We start from the raw sequence: 18,290 nt of genomic DNA on the forward strand, positions 1-18,290 counted from the left end.
AAAGGTGAACCAACACCTGGATATCAGAATTAATAAAAGATGTCAATAAAACCAATAACAATTTCTCTATTTTATTCATGTCTTCCTACATTGCATAAATGGTTACAAATGCTTCCATGATTGAGATTGTTCTTTAACCTTGATTCCTGTCATAAAGCTTTGTGAAAATAAATTGCCCAAGAAAGTTAAACTCCCTCAATGTTCAGTATTAGTTAACATCAACTAATGCTTTTATTTAATCAACACTCAAAATGGACATTACAAAACAGATTTTATCCTTTCTGAAAAAGCTTAATATCCAAGATATTTGAATAGTTTCTCAAAGCAATAGCTTATAAAAAATGTCAGACTAAACTATTTTTCCAAAAAGCAAACTTTGTTTCTTGAAAGGAATAAGTTGCTATATTAGAACTTTTTTCGAAACTGTTTTTAAAAGTAACAGTGATGGCAGCTAAACATAGTTATATGCAAAACATTGGGCACCCCTGGCCAAATTACATATTTTGTTGAAGTGAAGTTAACCTCTGCAGAGAACAAACAAACTTGACATATTTCTGCAACTTTTAATGCAAAGTTACTATTTATTTGCTGAATTTAACAGATTGAAAAAAATAAAACATTAAATATGTGGCACGTGCAAAAGTTTGGGCACCCTATCAGTCAGTACTTAGTAACACCTGCTTTGGGAGAAATCACAGCCTCCAAACATTTCTTGTAGCCAACTAACAGTCTTTCTATTCTTGCTTTAGGATTCTTTTTCCCCACTCTTCCTTGCAGAACACTTCTAGTTTAGAAATATTCTTAGGTCATGTTGCATGCACCGCATGTTTGAGATCTACTCACAGATTTTCAATAATATTCAAGTCTGGGGACTGTGAAGGCCATTCCAAAACCTTAATCTTTCGTTTCCTGAAGTAGTTCATGGTTGATTTTGAGGTATGTTTTGGATCATTGTTGTAATATCTAACCTTTTCAGCTTCAGTTTCTTCACTGACTGCGAGACATTGTCTTCTAGGATATGTTGATAGTAGAATTCATTCTTCCCTCTACCCGCACAATACTTCCTGTGGCACTGGCTACCACACAACCCCCAAGCATAATAGATCCACCTCCATGCTTAACAGTTGGCAAGGTGTTCTTATCTTCAAATGCTTTTCCTTTTTTCCTCCAAACGTTACACGTTTTTACATATAACCTAGGGAATTCACATCCAGTCAAGTAACTGAAGGTGCATGTAAAGCTTTAACAGAACTAGTTGTAGTGACTTTCCCAAGGCAACATATAATGCACTCTGGAGGTAAAAGGTTTATTAATCATAAGGAAAGACATGACAGCCAATTAAAGCTATACCAAAACAAATATAGAAATGGAAAGAAAATTCAAACTAAGAAAGTCAGCAAAATCAGTTTGAAATGTTGACACCCCAACATATAAATATTCCAAAAAATGTTTTAAAATGCCAGAAACTCAAATGCATCTCTTTAAATCTTTTGCCGTATTAATAAAAAAAGAGACAGCCCTTTAAAAAAAGCTTTATTTCAGTTTTTTCTGTGTACATAATAGAAACTTTCACAGGCAGAATAAACAAATGCAATTGTGGGGTGGGGATTCACTCCCCACACCAATCTTTTTCCCCTTAACAAACGAGACACCTACTTATTACTGACAGACATATTCAAAGAGGAATTTTAGGAATTATAAGGAGAAAAAAAGTGTTTCATACCCATTACCTCTGGGTACGTAGAAATGGCTGCCTCTGATTTGTTTCCACTACTGTTTAAGGACATTCCTAACCTTTGCTGCGTTGTATTTTACTACAAAGTATCCATATTGTTCAATATCCATAGAGAATCAGGGTAAGAAATCATTCTTGAAAGAGAGAATCTCAATTATTGTAATAATTATAAACTATGCTGTGAAAAAGGTATGAAATACTTTTGATTGGATCCACATAAGCATTATGTTTATTAAAGATGCATAATATGGTGCTATTCTAAATTTCAAAATATATAAACTTTTTCACATACTGGGGACATTGAATAACTTATGTGATACATGAAACAAGCACTAAAGCTTGGTGTTATTTAACTCGGCCTCCCTTCATATTTCACTAAGCAACTCCGATAACATTAAAAAAATGCAAAAATGTAGAAAATGTGAAAGGGAAAAAAACTACTTTTGCACAGAACTGTATGTTAACAAAAAAAGTACAACACTTTTTACATGGAAGCATAACGTCTTGAAAGCAATCTCAACTGTGAACTATTCCCCTTGTTTCATATTCAGAATGACTAAAAGCCAGGGGCAGAAACTGTCCTACAGAATTGTACAGCAATGTCTAGTTGTACGTATTAAAAAACAACTTTAGAAATTGCTTGAAGGTTATTACAATTTTCAAATTACTAGATGTCTTAAAATTATTTAAATATCCATCCACTAAAACACTACACGTCTTGTAATTATGCAGACTGAAAGGTTTTGAGTTTTTTTATTTTCTTTAAATCAAACCCTTACCGGATGAATTTAACACTGATTTTTTTTTTTAATGGGTTGATTTACAACACTCTTAATAGAACTCCCTGTATTCTTCTAATGAAAAATTAATGCCTCATGCCCAGCAATATATGTATCGATATTTTCAACAGTGCTGGCAGTCAGCATTCTTCCCATTACCATTTCTGCATTTCAGTCACGTGATTTATCGATTCCAGCTTTTACAACTGAAATGCAAGGGTAATTACCACAGTTTGACTTTTTTTACAGAATTCCCATGCTTTATAATATTCTTAATTTCATAAGTAGAGATGTATTAAAGGATGTGCTGCAGTATATTAAATCAAACCACGTACACCAGTCACTAAATACAATTACTGGTGGAGTCAACTTTTTAAGTGGGTAGCAGAGAACTGTCCATTTTTGTGCATAAAAATTAAAACAATAGCTAACAATTAACAAACTCTTATTTTTGACTGATAAATCCCCAAAACCTGAAACAAAAAATTGCAATCCAGTTAAGTCTCATGCATTCAGTTAACAGAGATCATAATTCAATCAGCTCAAAAGTAAAAAAAAAATGTAATTGAAAACCTTCCATTTACTTGAAAAAAAATTAAAGGGAAACAGCTTTTCCTCAAACTCCACAATTTTCAGTCTGAAGAAATTTACAGAATTATACTAGACATCAACGAATCTTAAAAAGAAAGAAAACAAGCCTGGGCAAGCAATGCATTTTTAAAGACTAGAAGGACAACCAAAATTCTTTCCTGGTATTTATCATATTTACATGCAATGATTTTCTTGTAACATGTATTCACTAAACACATTCCACAAAAAATCAATTGGTTAAGAGAAAACCCACATTTTCTAAAGATGATGTGTAAAGAATGCAGTCTGAATCCATTAAGAAAAACTGCTTGCCTTATGGATCTGCAGCAAGGTGAACCCATCTGTGCATAATATAGCTATGAAACCCTGTCTATTTTTCCCAGAATTAAAGACGAACCCACTGCAATTCAGCATCAGTCTAGGTTCACCTGCACAACAGTTACCGTAGCTTTAAGAAGTTTTTTTTTACAGGTTGCAAACTCTTTTCTTGGAACACTTTCAAAAGGTCCACCTGTCATTCTCAAATGTGTCCAGACTCCAAATGCACAATACTGATAGTAGTACCCTTGACATTTATCACCCATCTTTCGCTTGAATGCACAAATTGCATTTTGTCATTGCCTACACCCTCTTTGAGCTGTGATACACAGGTGACCAAATTTCAATAACAAAATTAATGAAGAATAAGTTGACACACTTCCCACATTAAGTGAACCATCACTTTATGGTCTTCCTCTTATTCTAATCTCAACCAATTATAACAAAATAAAAGGGAAATGATGACAATTAGTCATCAGCGTTTCTTCCTTCCGTGGATACATTCTGTTCATTAGTCATTTATGATGTCATCATTCCCTTCTAATACAGGAATATGCATGAAACCCAAGTGGTTTCAACAAAGCTTTTTTTTTATTAATGGCAACTTTTCACCTAATGATGAATACAAAGATAAGATCAGATCTCCACTCTTCCAGAACAGCATTTGTCAGAACTATTTCTCCATCACTATAACTCTACATTAATGTTTTTAGTTTTGGCATGTTTTCCGTTTTGGACTCATTCTTAACTCAATATTTAATTGAAACTCACACAAGGACGAAGAGTGATTAAGTGTACGTCTGTAAAGAAAATTCTCTTCAGATTAGCTTACAGAATACAATGTACAAATAATATAATAAAACACCACGGCAAGGTGTGTTTAACAGATTTCAGTTGCTTTAATGTATTCTATGGATGATGGGGTGTGTTTTACACCATTTATTTCAGTATGTCACGACTGCTTCTTTTCACTATTGAAAATAAACTCATCCAGAAAGCCGAAAGGAGTAATTACAGAGGTGATACTTCTTTCCAGATTCTGCCACAAGCTAAAACACATTATTCACAGAGAAACCTTACCTTTTTTTAATCCACCAGCTCAGAAATTTACAATGCCCAGCCCAGCATGGAAATAAGACTTATATTTGTGTTTTGTTCTTGAAATTATATAGTTTAAGAAATGTAAGGGACTTTTGGGGCACATCACTTATAAACAATGTAAATCAGGAAAAAGTCTAACAAAACTATTAAACATCACTCCTGGGTTATATTACTATTTCAGACTGCTGCCTGCCCTCTCTGCCAATGGATACATCATGGAACACTACCTTCTCATCCAGTAACTGAAGCAGTTGCTATAAGAAGACTGGTCTCATCTCCAATTTTTAACTCAGAGGTCATTTATATCCCTTTCACCCTTATATGAAAGGGAGAACAAGGACACAAAAGCTTAATTCTCTCTACACAAAATACACCACCTAACCTATTTTAAACATGCACACAGAACATAATGGACAAATAAATAATGTAATTGTAGTGACTAATGCATAGTCACTTAAGAGTGTTGGGCCACCAGCCAAGTGCACCAGCATCTAGAAACTAGACAACATCTAGAAAAAGACGGATGGAGTATTATTCTTTAATGAGAAAATCAATGAACTCACCTGTGGTTGACAGTGAAAACACTGTCTCAAGTATCATACTAAAAAACATCCCATAAAAGCTTGACTGGGTTCAGATCTGTTGATTGAAAAGGCTTTGACCTAAGGATAATAGTTTGATGTAGGGCTGCCGCAATTAATCGACGCAAAAATAATAAAGTAGTCGTATTTTCTTAACTGTCTAATCGCCCCCCAAATTGTGCGCCGTTAATAGGATGCTACGACACTCAGTTTCTGAGTAGGCTAATCATGGCGGCAGTTGCACCACATTCTGCCGAGGAAGGTCCCTCCAAATATTGACCAAAAGTCTCTTCTGTGTGGGAGTATTTCACTAAAAAAACAGAAAAAATGGTTCTGTTCACTATGTAAAACACAGATGGTGCTCCACAACAGCACTAGTTCCATGCACAAACACTTGAAGAGGAAACACTTTGGAACTGTTGCACAGGACTAGACAACAGTACCATTAGTAACCCATTCACACTTGTTTAGCCATCCAACAATTACTATTTTAGTGATGTGAAGCTGATTAACCTGAGAAACTGATGCTAGTGACTAGGGTTGGGATGAAATTTAGAGGCACGATATTTCTGGAATTTCCTTGGATAGGATAGATAAATACTGTCGGTTAGTCTGCTAAATACACTTGCCACCTTTATCACGCACGAGTACACTATAAATAATGTTTCAATAGACAGGCTAGCTAAACACGATCGACTTGTCTACTAAATGCACTTGCTAGCTTTATTACGTGCAGAGTAGTATTTTCACTCTGCCAGATATATATATGCCAGGGGTCAGAAACCTGTGGCTCCGTCTTCTTGTGGGTCCAAAAGAAAAATACAAATTAGAGGCCTGTCAAAATTGAGCAGCAATAAAATCCTATACAAACATGAGAGATTTATTAAGTTATTTTTAAGTATTTTCTCCGGTGATAAAATTGTAAATAAATCGCATTAAATAAATGATCAGGCTAACTTGGGAAGATGTATTTTTAAATATAGCGAAGAACACAGTACTTATCTCTGTTCTATTTTTGAAAACACCCAATGCATCAATTGCAACAAACTGAAAGCAGTGTACTAACTGGAGTTCAAACTATGGTTAGCACACAGCTCTGTGCTAAACTAGTAGGCTACCTTAAGACCAATTGCAACTAACTTGGAAGCTGAAATTAGATCGCAGCACCGTTCCAAACCTGTTCTCAAGTGCAACAAGCCCCAAGTTACAGATGCTTCCCTCTAGAGATTACTAAAGTAGGGGACTTAAGTAAACCACTTCCGATGGTTTAAGCAACGTAGTAGTGTACTAAGCAGAAACACTGGATCAAATCAGAATGTTCCTGAATGAAGTGGAAATATCATCACTATGTAATGAACATAGCCATCCATTGCTTGAAGATTATTGGAATATTTAACTAAAATTGCTTTTCAGTCATACCACATTTTTTAATAATGAAGTTTATTAATGTTTATCAATAAAATTGTAATTTAATAATAATGAAGTTTAAACATCGATCTTTATTAATAGTTGTCTTATAGCAAATGCATGTGATTTTTCAGGATTTTAGTATGTAATAGTGAATTTTCAGATATCCTGGGAAGTGAAGAGGACTGACTAAGAAAATACATATATAGATGGTATGTAAGTCTTAAATATATTCCATCACATCTGGGTGTCACTTGAATAGATTTGTTTTTATTGTGATGAGTATCTACAATTGTGATCCTCTGGGGAAAGCAGGTATATTGGGGATATAGAGAAGTTGTGTAGGCAAATGTAAGAGTACATTAAAGAAAAAACACTCAGAGGAAGTGCAATGTAGTCCCCAAAAGTGCATAAGACTTACCTTCATAGTATTGCAGATACAAATGTAGCTTTTACATAACAGATACAGCGATATGTTCGCTTATTTGTCTGAAGGGCAATGGAAATAAAAGCTGCTATGATACAATACATGTTCACATTAAAACCCGTTTGCTTCATGACTAATTGCAACTGAGTATCACATTAGTAGTTATACAGTAGTTCAGTCATATTTAAAAACAAGACAAAGCAATAATTATGGCATTAACATGGCATACATATTAATTAACTGATTAGATTAATTAAAGTTTGAGTCAGAGCCCTCTGCTGTTTGTGCTGATTAGAACAACAATGCTGAGCTCTTAGCACTGTACTAAGCACACGTTCAGCTAAATTGTAAAGTATCATTAAAAACAATCAAATTCTAACATACCAATCCAAATACTAACAAATCTTCTAATCTAAATCAGTACTAATGAGGAGTTTGTGATTAGGATCATTAGTGATGTTAATAATTTGCTATTTGCACAGACATTTTGTGTGATTTCTCCAAGTTTTCCAACAAGTTACACATGTGAAAGAAAATATCTGGTCTGGCTTTGAACCATTCTTAAATAAGACCTAGTCCTTGCTTCAATCAGTATTTTCATATTGAGTGCAATAACTGCCTCCTATGATTAACATTCCAGTATCCTATAAACTCTCAATTTCCACTAATTAATATATGGCTGTAAGTTTGGTTTAAGCAAAAAGTCTTAACTGTAGGAGACAATATAGCTATGAGCCAGATGTGACCAGGTGAAGAAAACAGTCCTGACATTTTCCTAGCCTAATACAGCCCTGACAGCCTGAAATAGCCTAATATAAAATACTAAAATTAACTTTGCTAAAATCCACCAGTCCAATACGAAGAATAAAGCAATTAAAGAAGCATTTATAAAAATGTATAAAATAACATTTAAACTGCCTATAGTTAGAAGAGTTGCTGATCTTTTGAAGAATTGGCACACAAAGAAAATGGTAAATCCCAAAACTCTGGCAATATATCACAAAAAGTGATCTTTGACAGACTGCACTCAAGTATCAAAACATTACCAGGGCACAAAAGCACTGCCTATAAAAACACCCCAAACAGTAAGCAACAGTTTTTTTTTTTACTTTAGTGCACGTGCTGATATACCAATGAAACAAATGTGTCATTCTCTTCTTGAGCAGGGAGTATTTAATTCCTGTCTACATTTTCATCAGGGCTGACATTTAACTGCTAATCAGCTCATCACCTGTGCCCAATTATACCTTCATCTGTTCACTTATAAACCAATGCATCACTTTCACCCAAAAGGCACTAGCAAACCAAAGACTTTTAATAGGCTACTTGCATCTTTTAGTACAAGACCTTAAAGTATCCACATTTATTTCTGACTGGTAAACATCTCTAATTTTTCAAATAATTAACTTAAAGTACAGATTTTAATTTATTATATATATAATATATATAACATAATATATATTATATTAATGATTCAATTTCAAAAAATCTGAGAATGACCTCACTGATGTCTTCTCCCCCAGGTAATATCATATACACATCTAAGTCTAAAGACCTCAAGATCATTAGCAAATCAATTATACTGATATCGCATTTTGTGTCTCTTAATTAAGCCGTGTAATCCACAACAGAGGTTATAAGTACTGCCAAAGAACACAAAACTAAGCTCTTGTTTTCCACATGAGATGCATTTAAGCTCTAGATCCAGTGATCTAAAAACCAAGTAACAGAGCCACAAAGAGAAAGCAGGGTACATTATCGAAATGCGCAAAAAATGAAGTGTAGTTACTGTGCAACAGTTACCTTTTGTTCTTTTCCTGTCCAAATAAATTAGTCCCGCCAAAAATTTAAATATAAGAGGTGCACAAAACAGAATTAAAACATGCAATATACTATAGTGCTGTAAAGATGATGATTTACTGATTCAGTTAAACAGGCCCTGATAGTTGGAGTCAAGACATCCGCTTAGCAGTTTCCAAGGTGCAAGCAATTAAGGATAACGATCTGGCAAGCAGAAAAATAAGATATCTGTGCGATACCTTTGAATATTTTACACAGATATACAGCAAGATATCCATAAAATTTCAAAGACTTAAATCACTATTTTTACTGATGGCAGAGAATTTAACCAAATCTATTTAGCTGTAACTTAAACTGCTAACTAAACTTAAAGGGAAATACAAGGAAAGACAAAACCCCTGAAATGGATTTTTCTTCTGCTGGAATCTGAAGGTTAGCCCTAATAGCCACATTATAAAGGGAAATGACATTACATCGGTGTTCTCTTAAATGAAAATTTTCCTACAGGACACATTAAAACATGTCTGTATTTACGTAAGTGCTCTGTATTAATGTCAGATACTAATATTTATGTAATAATGTGCATATAATTTATCAGAATTTACTTTCTGTGTGCACTACCTTTAAAATTATTATGTCCAGTGCTACAGGGGTAGTTTGAGGGGAGACCCCTTGACCTCAGAGATAAAGTAACATGCCACTGAAGTAAAACGATGCTTTTCATTAACCAACAAAAGACTCCAGATGATTCTGCCAAGTAAAACCTAAGAACTAAGAACAGTCGCGTCTCATGTTTTATCACTGTGACACAGACAGGACATGGACCCTATTCTGCAAGTTATCACAAGACTAGAAGTGATCTGACCAACAACACATGGACAGGTAGATTTAAGTGTACCATTAAGGACAACCCAGGTGAGTAAAACAGGATGAGTGAAAGCAAGTTGTTGAATCATGTCGCACAACAGAAATATTTTCTTCAATAATATTTAGACCCTCCTAACCTCCAGTTAGGCCATCTTCATGAATAAAGAAAAAAAATATAATGCAACTCTTTTAGCAAATTGAAATAATGTAAATTTAGCACACAGGACCCCTTAAATGGTGATGTAAGAAGCGATATGTTTTTTTCCTCCTGGCTTTACTTTTAATGATTTAACTGACTGATTTAAATCAGTACTGAAGTTGTCAGCTTCTATTGTATCATGTGTTTTCATGTCTATTTAAATACAGCATCTAGGTATTCCAAAAAGTCTCAAAATAACCTACATACACTCCCTATGTGCTCTTCAAGCCATGCATGTGCACTGCTATTTATTCAAAGCACAAAACTGAGCCACACCTATTCAACATGGCAGTATAGATTATCAGTATTACTTCCTTTAACTAAATCTGGAAAAAAAAGACTTGCATAGAAATTAGTTTGCTTAGAACCTGAGCTGAAGGAATGTAAAATCTTATGGAGGCCTCAGTCAAAGAATGTATAACAGGCATAATTAGAATACACAACTCCTTATGCAAATCTCATTTACATGTAAGTCTCCCTTTACTCATCACTATTTCGTAAGTGTCAAAACATTCATTTGCTTTTTAATTGTCTGTAATACTCTTAATATAATGCCAGTTTTCTTATATTCATATTTTAGTTCTTCTGACAGGTTTTGCAATGGATTAGAACAAAAAAAAATTCATTTATCATTTTAACTTATTTTTCCTAGTTCACATCACAGACCTGTAACCTATCCACTGAAAATTTTATAAAGTTTTTAGGTTTCAAGAGAATGTTCTCTCTTCACATTTCAGATGCAGAATGTTTTTTCCCCACTTTTCTGCAGCCCAGGTACAAAGGGCCTGTGGTACAATTTTAAATTCAGACACTGGTCAGAATTGATTATATTTGTGATTTTTAATCTGTAACGCATATAAAAGAAGGTCTACAGGAAATAAAGTCTATTTCTCCATGTGCAAAGAAAATGTTTAAAAAACATCTTACCTGCAACTCACACCATGCCACTTCAACAGTGGTTTCTGTATCCAAGCCTTTATAGACCGTTTTGAAGGAGCCTCTGCCAATCTCGATGTCAAACTTGAGGAAGCGGCCATCCGGCGAGGTACCCACAGCTTTGGTCTCCACCTCCTCATTGTCTTCCTGGATTTGGATCCTCTTCTCTAATTCCCGCTGTTCAGTTTCTGTCTTCTGGTCCACCTTCACTTTCGCAGCCCCCTTCGCCCCATCCCTCTTCTCTAGCACAACATTATCATCCGGTTCCTCGGCTTGACTGATGTCATCTGTGGGCCCTGCCAGAGAAGACTGCTTCACTTCCCCATCACAAACCTCCTGGATAACTGTGTTACATTCTTCACTTTGTACATTGACCTTGGTGAGTGTATCAGTACCCGACTCCACTGACATCATGCATAGAGGCTGAACAGCCACAAAGGAGTTATCACTGGGCTCCGCTATGATGATGGACAGTGGATCCAAATCAGGAGGAGAGGACACAAAGCAGGCTTTACTGGGTAGGTCCAGGGCCGTTGCATTGGAGTCACAAATGACACTCCTACGAAAGAAGCGGTGCTCTGCCGTGGTCTTGCTGTCCTTGTCCATGGTATGTCTCCGTTTTCTGAACTCAACCTCATGCCTGCTATTCAGCTTCTCACCCACCAATGTGTCTGAACTAGAACCATTGCCATTTTTTGGAGGAGCCAAAAACGTCACTACTTTATCTGGGTCTTCCGACATTGTATTTGCCCAAATTAAAAACACAAATTAAACAAAAGTTGCCAAAAAAAAAGGTTTTCCTTTCAAATGCCTCTTCCTGTCAAATTTGGTTTTAAGCCTTTGGAGCTTAAAGGAGTCTCTCTTTTAACAAACTAGCAATAAAAGCTAAGAGTTTTACAGTGTACAGGGTCAGGGGCTTGGAGAGGGGGTGTTCTCTTGTAAATGAAAAAGAACAAGATAATGTCACAGAAAATTAAATGCTGATGTAAACACACAATGACCATCAGATTCACACAATCCATCCTGAAAGGGAACCACAGATAGTCGGCATTGAGCAGAAAAAGGAAGGGGTGGTGGTGTTCTTGCTTGTAGTCTCTGTAGCAAAAACCAGGTGTAATCCAAAGCTTGATCCTCACACACTTGAACTGCAAAAGAAAAAAAAAATAACTGCACACCCAAACTTACATTTTCATTTTCCTTTAGTTTTAACATGCTCTATTCATTTGGTTATCATGTTCTTTTCACTCAAAGATGTCCGTAGGAAATTAGTATGAATATCCTAGATTTAACCCTCCAGCAATAGTAAAGAGAGGTTCTTGGTCTATGTGTCCACAACGCTCACAATCTCCAACTACATGTTAATGTTACTAAATCTTAACTCGTACAGGAACATACTTCTGGTTACTTAAGGTGTTACTTCAATGTTAAAAGTACACACAATATTGCTACATTTTCCCTGCTTACAATATACAAGTACACAGAAAATGGGTCAACAGTCAACATGAAGAACCGAAACACTCCAGCCATGGTTATGTACAAAGTATTGTTTTCCAACATGAGCATGATGACATTTCCTGTCCCACTTTCTCAGTATTTGGAAGTTTGAGTAACATGGTGATTTAAACAGTTTCACTTGGAAAATATTTCATACTTCTGTGCGATTTCATTCTAACTGTTAATCTGCCACACCTCACATGTAGCAAACTAAGTTATCCGAGAGCGCAAACAGGGTTTTTTTTTTAATCTTTAAGTCACCAACTATCTTATGATTGCCATGAGACCCTGCAGTTTTTCCAATATATGGGGCATAAAGTTAGTATCCCCTATAAACAACTTGCTCTCAGCTGTACTGGAAGTTTGTTTTTGTGCTATTTCAATCATGTGGAACAGCAAAGATACAAAAAAAATCAATGCTAGAGTGAAAACGTTGTGCTGCTGATGATGCATAATTTTGAACCACAGAAAGAATGTTTTTAAGTACATAAACCATTTCCAAATTTTTGCATTCCACAAAGTAGGCAGTAAATCAATACAACCTGATCCTTAAAAATAACAGGTATGAATATTTTAAGAACAAAAATAGGGAAAAGATGCTCATCTCCCACCCCAGGCTAACAAGAGAGTTCAAGTGCTCAGATTAAATCCACCTAAATTAAATAATTATACTAAATAAGAAGGGTAATAATATTTACAATGTAACACCAACTTTCAAAAGTTAACCACTTCAAAATATTCTATCCAGCTTAACACTTAAATGAGACTAAGAACATTACACTGATACTCCTTTAAAAATCTTGTACAATAAAGTCCATGAATTATCACATCACTAAATTGTTTTGGAATAAATTGCTATAACAGTTGTTAATAATATTAGGTTGTCACCTTCACTCGAACAAAAAGAGCTCTGCATTTTCCCAGTTTTAACACTTATTAATAAATATAACAAATACATATTGTAGAACAGTACCAAGCCGGTTTTCAGTCAATACATTGTTGGTTACATTGAAAGTACTGTACATGGGGAAGCCTTACCACTCATATTGATGAATTCTTATAATAAATATCACGCTGCTGAAGTTAACTCTTCTGAAATTCTAAGGATAAAAAAATCCTAACAGGACCACTGTTGTTCTCCCTCGTATGACTTTCATAATTCATTTCGTCCCTTTCTAGACTCTTATATAGATTTTAACAACAAAGACATTAATATGATGAAACATATATACAGTTTTCACTCCACTGTATGCGGAGTTCATCTTGAATACTGCGTCATTCATTTTAAACACTTAAAACGTAGCGTCAAATCGCCAAACCAGCAACTAACACGGACGCTATGAAGTGAGACTGTTCCTCAATTCTGTCAACTAAAGGATTAAGGACAAAACGTCATGAGCAAGTTGTCAGCTCGATCATCTTTGATGCACTGATAATTGAGTTACCGAATTCGAAAATCATTTAAAGTTACATTTAACGTTTCAAAACAGCCAGGAAAATACCCTTTTGCGTTCTGATCCTGCAACGGAAAGGAAAAAATACAGAAAAATGTTTTATAACCTACAACGAACAACTACGGAGTATCTGTGACAGCAAATTAATCTATTCATAGGACTGTTTAAAGATTTGGGTCACAGACAACCCAAAAAAAGTTTGTTCATACTGTTCGCTAGGCCATTTGCACAGCATTAGCACCAACCGGGCTGGGTTGGCCTGGCCTACTCAAGACCCACGGCTGACCTAAAATAGGATTATCTCAATGCACAACGCTGTCTCCAATACAGTTTAAAACCTAGTGCACAAAACACGGTAGGCTGCCAAAGCAAATGTATTATTAAAAATAGCTTTATGTTAAGAACCTCATTGTAAGCACTCGGAACGCACAAGCTAAAACGAAGTAATGTCGCTTTAAACAAGCGACATTATATGATGCAGTGTCAAATCAAGGCCATATATTAAAAGCATTTTAAGAACAATAAATTGCATACAGTATACACACAGAAGAAAAAAAATCTTACATTGAGTACCATATTATACCCCTAATCTCTACGGGATTCAAGTAAATCACTACTTTGCCATCCCTCACGTACCGGAAAGGTTTGCCACAACGTCCTAATGCGAGGCAATATATCGAAGGTACCTGCTTACCTAAAGCCTAACCAAACCCACATTTCTTCACATCGGATTGTCAGTCTGAAAGCAATCACACTGTCAAAACCCCGGAGAGAATTGAACCTGGAGCACAGCGCAAGCTGCTATTTCAGATGTGAATCCGGAGTTATTGAAAGGCTGCCGAGTCTTCGCTAAACCAGCCTAACAACGTACAAAACCCATTCTGAACGTGGATATAGTTTTACCAGCCAAACCCTGCCAAAAGTTTAAGTTAAGATGTCAAAAAATTAGTATCTTCGCTCGTTGACTGCAGCGGGCACAACGAACCTGGACTAGACGATCTACATGGCTCATTGGAGTGTTCCCCGCCGGTTGACCTGGATTTTCACCGATTCACAACAGTCTCCTGCTTTTCCGTTTTCTTGGTTGCTAGGGTTTTTAAAGAGCACGGTGAATCCAGGTCGAATGTCGGCCCGAGCAGTTTCGCCCGTGTTGTCCGTAAAACATCAGGGCATGGAGGAGTGTCTTTGTTTTCTTAACACACAAAGTGTGACTGTGCCCAGTCTCCATCTGCGTATTCCTTTTTATTTGCACGTAAGCGACTGGGAGCCTTCCATGCTCAAGATTGACGGAGATATGGCCGATATCTGATTTTTAACAACTTATCATTAACTATTCGAAAAATAAGCTTGCCTTCGATTTCTGTGCCAAAACCCGGCCGCCAGGCCTCGTCTCTCTCCGGCCTGGGAAATCACCTCTTTCTACTCCCTTCACACAGCAGAGCATAGCAAGACTGACTAAAGCGTAGTTCGGGTGGGATAACCCCTTTATGCGGAGCACAGGGAGTCTGAAACCCTCCCAACACCCTGTGATTTAAAACTTCCCCCCGCGCACCGCATCCATGACTTTAAATAATTAAAAGATAAAAGTATAAAATACTTATAAAGTTATCGCAGTGTCATTCCAGATTCCGCTCAGAGCGCCAAGTTGTACACGAAAAAGCACATTAAAAAAAGTTTACATAAATTGCTACGCTATTACCGCATCCCCACAACCAAAATGAGTTTGCGTTTTCAGCTTGAACATTCAATAACAAGGAAAATAAAAACAAGCATTTTATTAATGAATATCAACATAATGCGAAATATTATTTTAGTCTATAATCAGAATTTAACTCCCAATGTACGCTATTTTCTGCAAACTAGTCTTTACTAAATGGCGACTTTACCTCAAAAACCGACAAGGACCTTCCCCCTCCAATAGACCCACATACCGAGCTTAAAAATTCTTCACCACGTCTGCGCAACGAAGCGATGAGCTCATCGATTTTGTAGTCTTTCCATTCGATTAGACAAAGCTTCCTGGTTGTTAGCCGATGATAGACTTCAATTCCCAAGATACATCTGTAAAACCCGCGCGGAGACATCCAAGTTTTTAACGGTCAAATATTTTCTGTAAACTAAAGGGTTTTGGGAAATGTAGTTAAACTACCTAGTGCTCAACACCCTATAGTTAGGAAATACAGTAAACAAATGTTAACCACCAACATTAAGATAAAATCAACTAATCGCAGGCTCATATGCTGTTGGTCTGCATTATATTCTGTATAGGGCGGAAAGAAAAAGGTAAATAATAAAACACACAGCGAGTTTTCCAAGATATAAAAGTGTTGTAGTGGATTATACTATTTTTTTTAATACTGAGGTTTACATATAATACAGTTAATTGAGGTATTTACAGTACCATTACTGTTTCTGTTGTTGCTGTTAATATACATAAATCTCGAGAAAGAACACACAATTCAACACTTTCATAAAAGACAACATTTCGGCCGTGGAGCCTTCTTCAGGTGTGAGGAAGAAACGGACGAAACGTTGTGTTTTCTTTCTTCTTTTTTTAATATGGAATAAACCTATTACTTGTTCCTTTGCAGCCTACGCATGCTGATGCAGCTACCCACCTGAACTACTTTCATAAAACATTTACAATGTTTGGTACTTATAATCAGCATACTTTATGTGATACAATTTCATATTATTCAATAAATATTATTTATTACACTGACATATTTACGTATGACATTTCATTCTAACAAAGAGCATTTGAAAGAGACACTTCTCAGTCACCTAAAGCTGTAACAATAACATATAGATAGATACTTTATTGATCCCGTGAGGGAAATTGCAGTGCAACAGCAACTTAACACAGACAACACAGCAACAGTGTAACGAATGATACAATAATAATAATAATACAATACATACAATAAAATCACTACAGTGAGAAGTGCACTAAGAAGAGTTACTCACAGTCCAGAACACACAAAGAACAAACCAGACCAGAACAGTACACAAAAAAAGTCATATTGCATGATATAAATATAAATATAAATGTATTGCACAGGTCCCTGGCATATATTGCCCAAAAACGGTTGTAAACGGGAAAAGAAAAAAAGAACAGATGTATCAGTTTACTGTTCAGACCAGAAACAGGTCACTGTCAATGTTGCCTCTCCCCAGATGCAAGGTGGATGCGTTGTACAGTCTTATGGCAGAAGACAAGAATGACCTCCTGTAGGACTCCCTGTCGCACCCTTGGATGAATCAGCCTATTGCTGAATGTGCTCTTTATTTCTACAAAAATGTCATAGAGGGCATGGGAGACGTTGTCCATGATGGCTTCTAGTTTGGACAACATTCTCCTCTCAGCAACTACCTCCAGGGGGTCCAGGCCAGATCCAATGATGGAGCTTGCTCTTCTGATGAGCTTGTTCAGCCTGTTAGAATCCACTGCTCTAATCCCAGAGCACCAGCATACCACCGTGTAGAAAATGGCGCTCGCCACCACCAACTGATAGAACAAATGTAGCATCTTACTACACACATTGAAGGACCTGAGCCTCTTCAAGAAGTAAAGTCGGCTCTGACCCTTCTTGTAAGTGGCCTTGATGTTCTTAGACCATTCTAGTCTATCGTCGATGTGCACTCCCAGGTACTTGTACGAGTCCACCATCTCCACGCCACTCCCATGGATGTAGACAGGAGTAGGTTTGACCCTTTTCCTCCTGAAATCTACCACCAGTTCCTTCGTCTTTGTTACATTCAATTGCAGGTGGTTCTCCCCACACCACTCCAGAAAGCTGCTGACCAGTCCTCTGTACTCTCCCTCTTGCCAACCCTTGATACATCCCACAATTGCAGAGTCATCTGAGAACTTCTGCAGGTGCCATGACTTTGAGTTCAAGTTCAAGTTCAAGTTTATTGTCGTTATACTCATATACAGGTATATGGTATAACGAAATGCTATTTAGCTAGCTCTCAGACGATAAGTAGTACAAAAAAACAACAATACAATTGTATAATAAAAGAAAGACAGAGACTACAGGCAGTGTGCAATAACAACAGTCAGTGTGCAAAAACAACAACAGGCAATGTGCAAAACAACAACAGCCAATGTACAAAACAACAAAAGGTAACAGGTAATGTGTAAAACAACATCAGATGTGCAAAAATATGCATCAACAGAATGAAATAAAAGGATAGAAGTTATGTGGAGTGAGCTTTTTGACATGTAAGGTAGAGGTAGATTTCAATGTGTGTTTGAGTTTTTGGTAAGAAAGAAGGAACTGTGAGGTTCAGATCAAAGGTGAGAGGTGATGTGAGTGTGAGAGAGGCTGGGAGTTTAATAGTTTGATAGTGCGGGGGTAAAAACTGTCTCTGAGTCTGGTAGTCCAGGCCTGAATGCTCCAGTACCATTTTCCAGATGGTAGAGGGTCATACAGTCTGTAGCTGGGGTGTGTGGGGTCTTTGATGATGCTTAGAGCTTTCCTCAAGCACCGTCTGTCATAAATGTCCTGTATAGATGGGAGGGCAACCCTAGTGATGGACTGGGCAGTTTTCATCACCCGCTGTAGGGCTTTGCGGTCAGCAATACTGCAGTTGCC

The 18,290-nt window shown here is 36.5% G+C and overlaps 1 protein-coding gene across 2 annotated transcripts in view; it reads right to left on the minus strand.

Annotated features, from left to right (window-relative positions):
• Positions 1-15,651, minus strand: part of wnk1b (WNK lysine deficient protein kinase 1b) — a 153,593-nt gene extending 137,942 nt beyond the window's left edge. Inside the window, exons 1-2 of one of the 2 annotated variants that reach the window (XM_088922937.1) lie at positions 15,576-15,651; positions 10,733-11,886 (exon numbers count right to left, since the gene is read on the minus strand). In XM_088922937.1, the coding sequence (XP_088779063.1) occupies positions 10,733-11,482 (750 nt within the window). In that variant the 5' untranslated portion in view covers positions 11,483-11,886; positions 15,576-15,651. Of the gene's footprint in view, positions 1-10,732; positions 11,887-14,674 lie in introns of both variants that reach the window. The other variant, XM_088922938.1, reaches the window with a different exon arrangement.
• Positions 15,652-18,290: the final 2,639 nt, after the last annotated feature.

Source organism: Atractosteus spatula, chromosome 8, assembly GCF_055471065.1.
Source record: "Atractosteus spatula isolate fAtrSpa1 chromosome 8, fAtrSpa1.hap1, whole genome shotgun sequence".
NCBI classification, from domain to species: Eukaryota; Metazoa; Chordata; class Actinopteri; order Semionotiformes; family Lepisosteidae; genus Atractosteus; species Atractosteus spatula.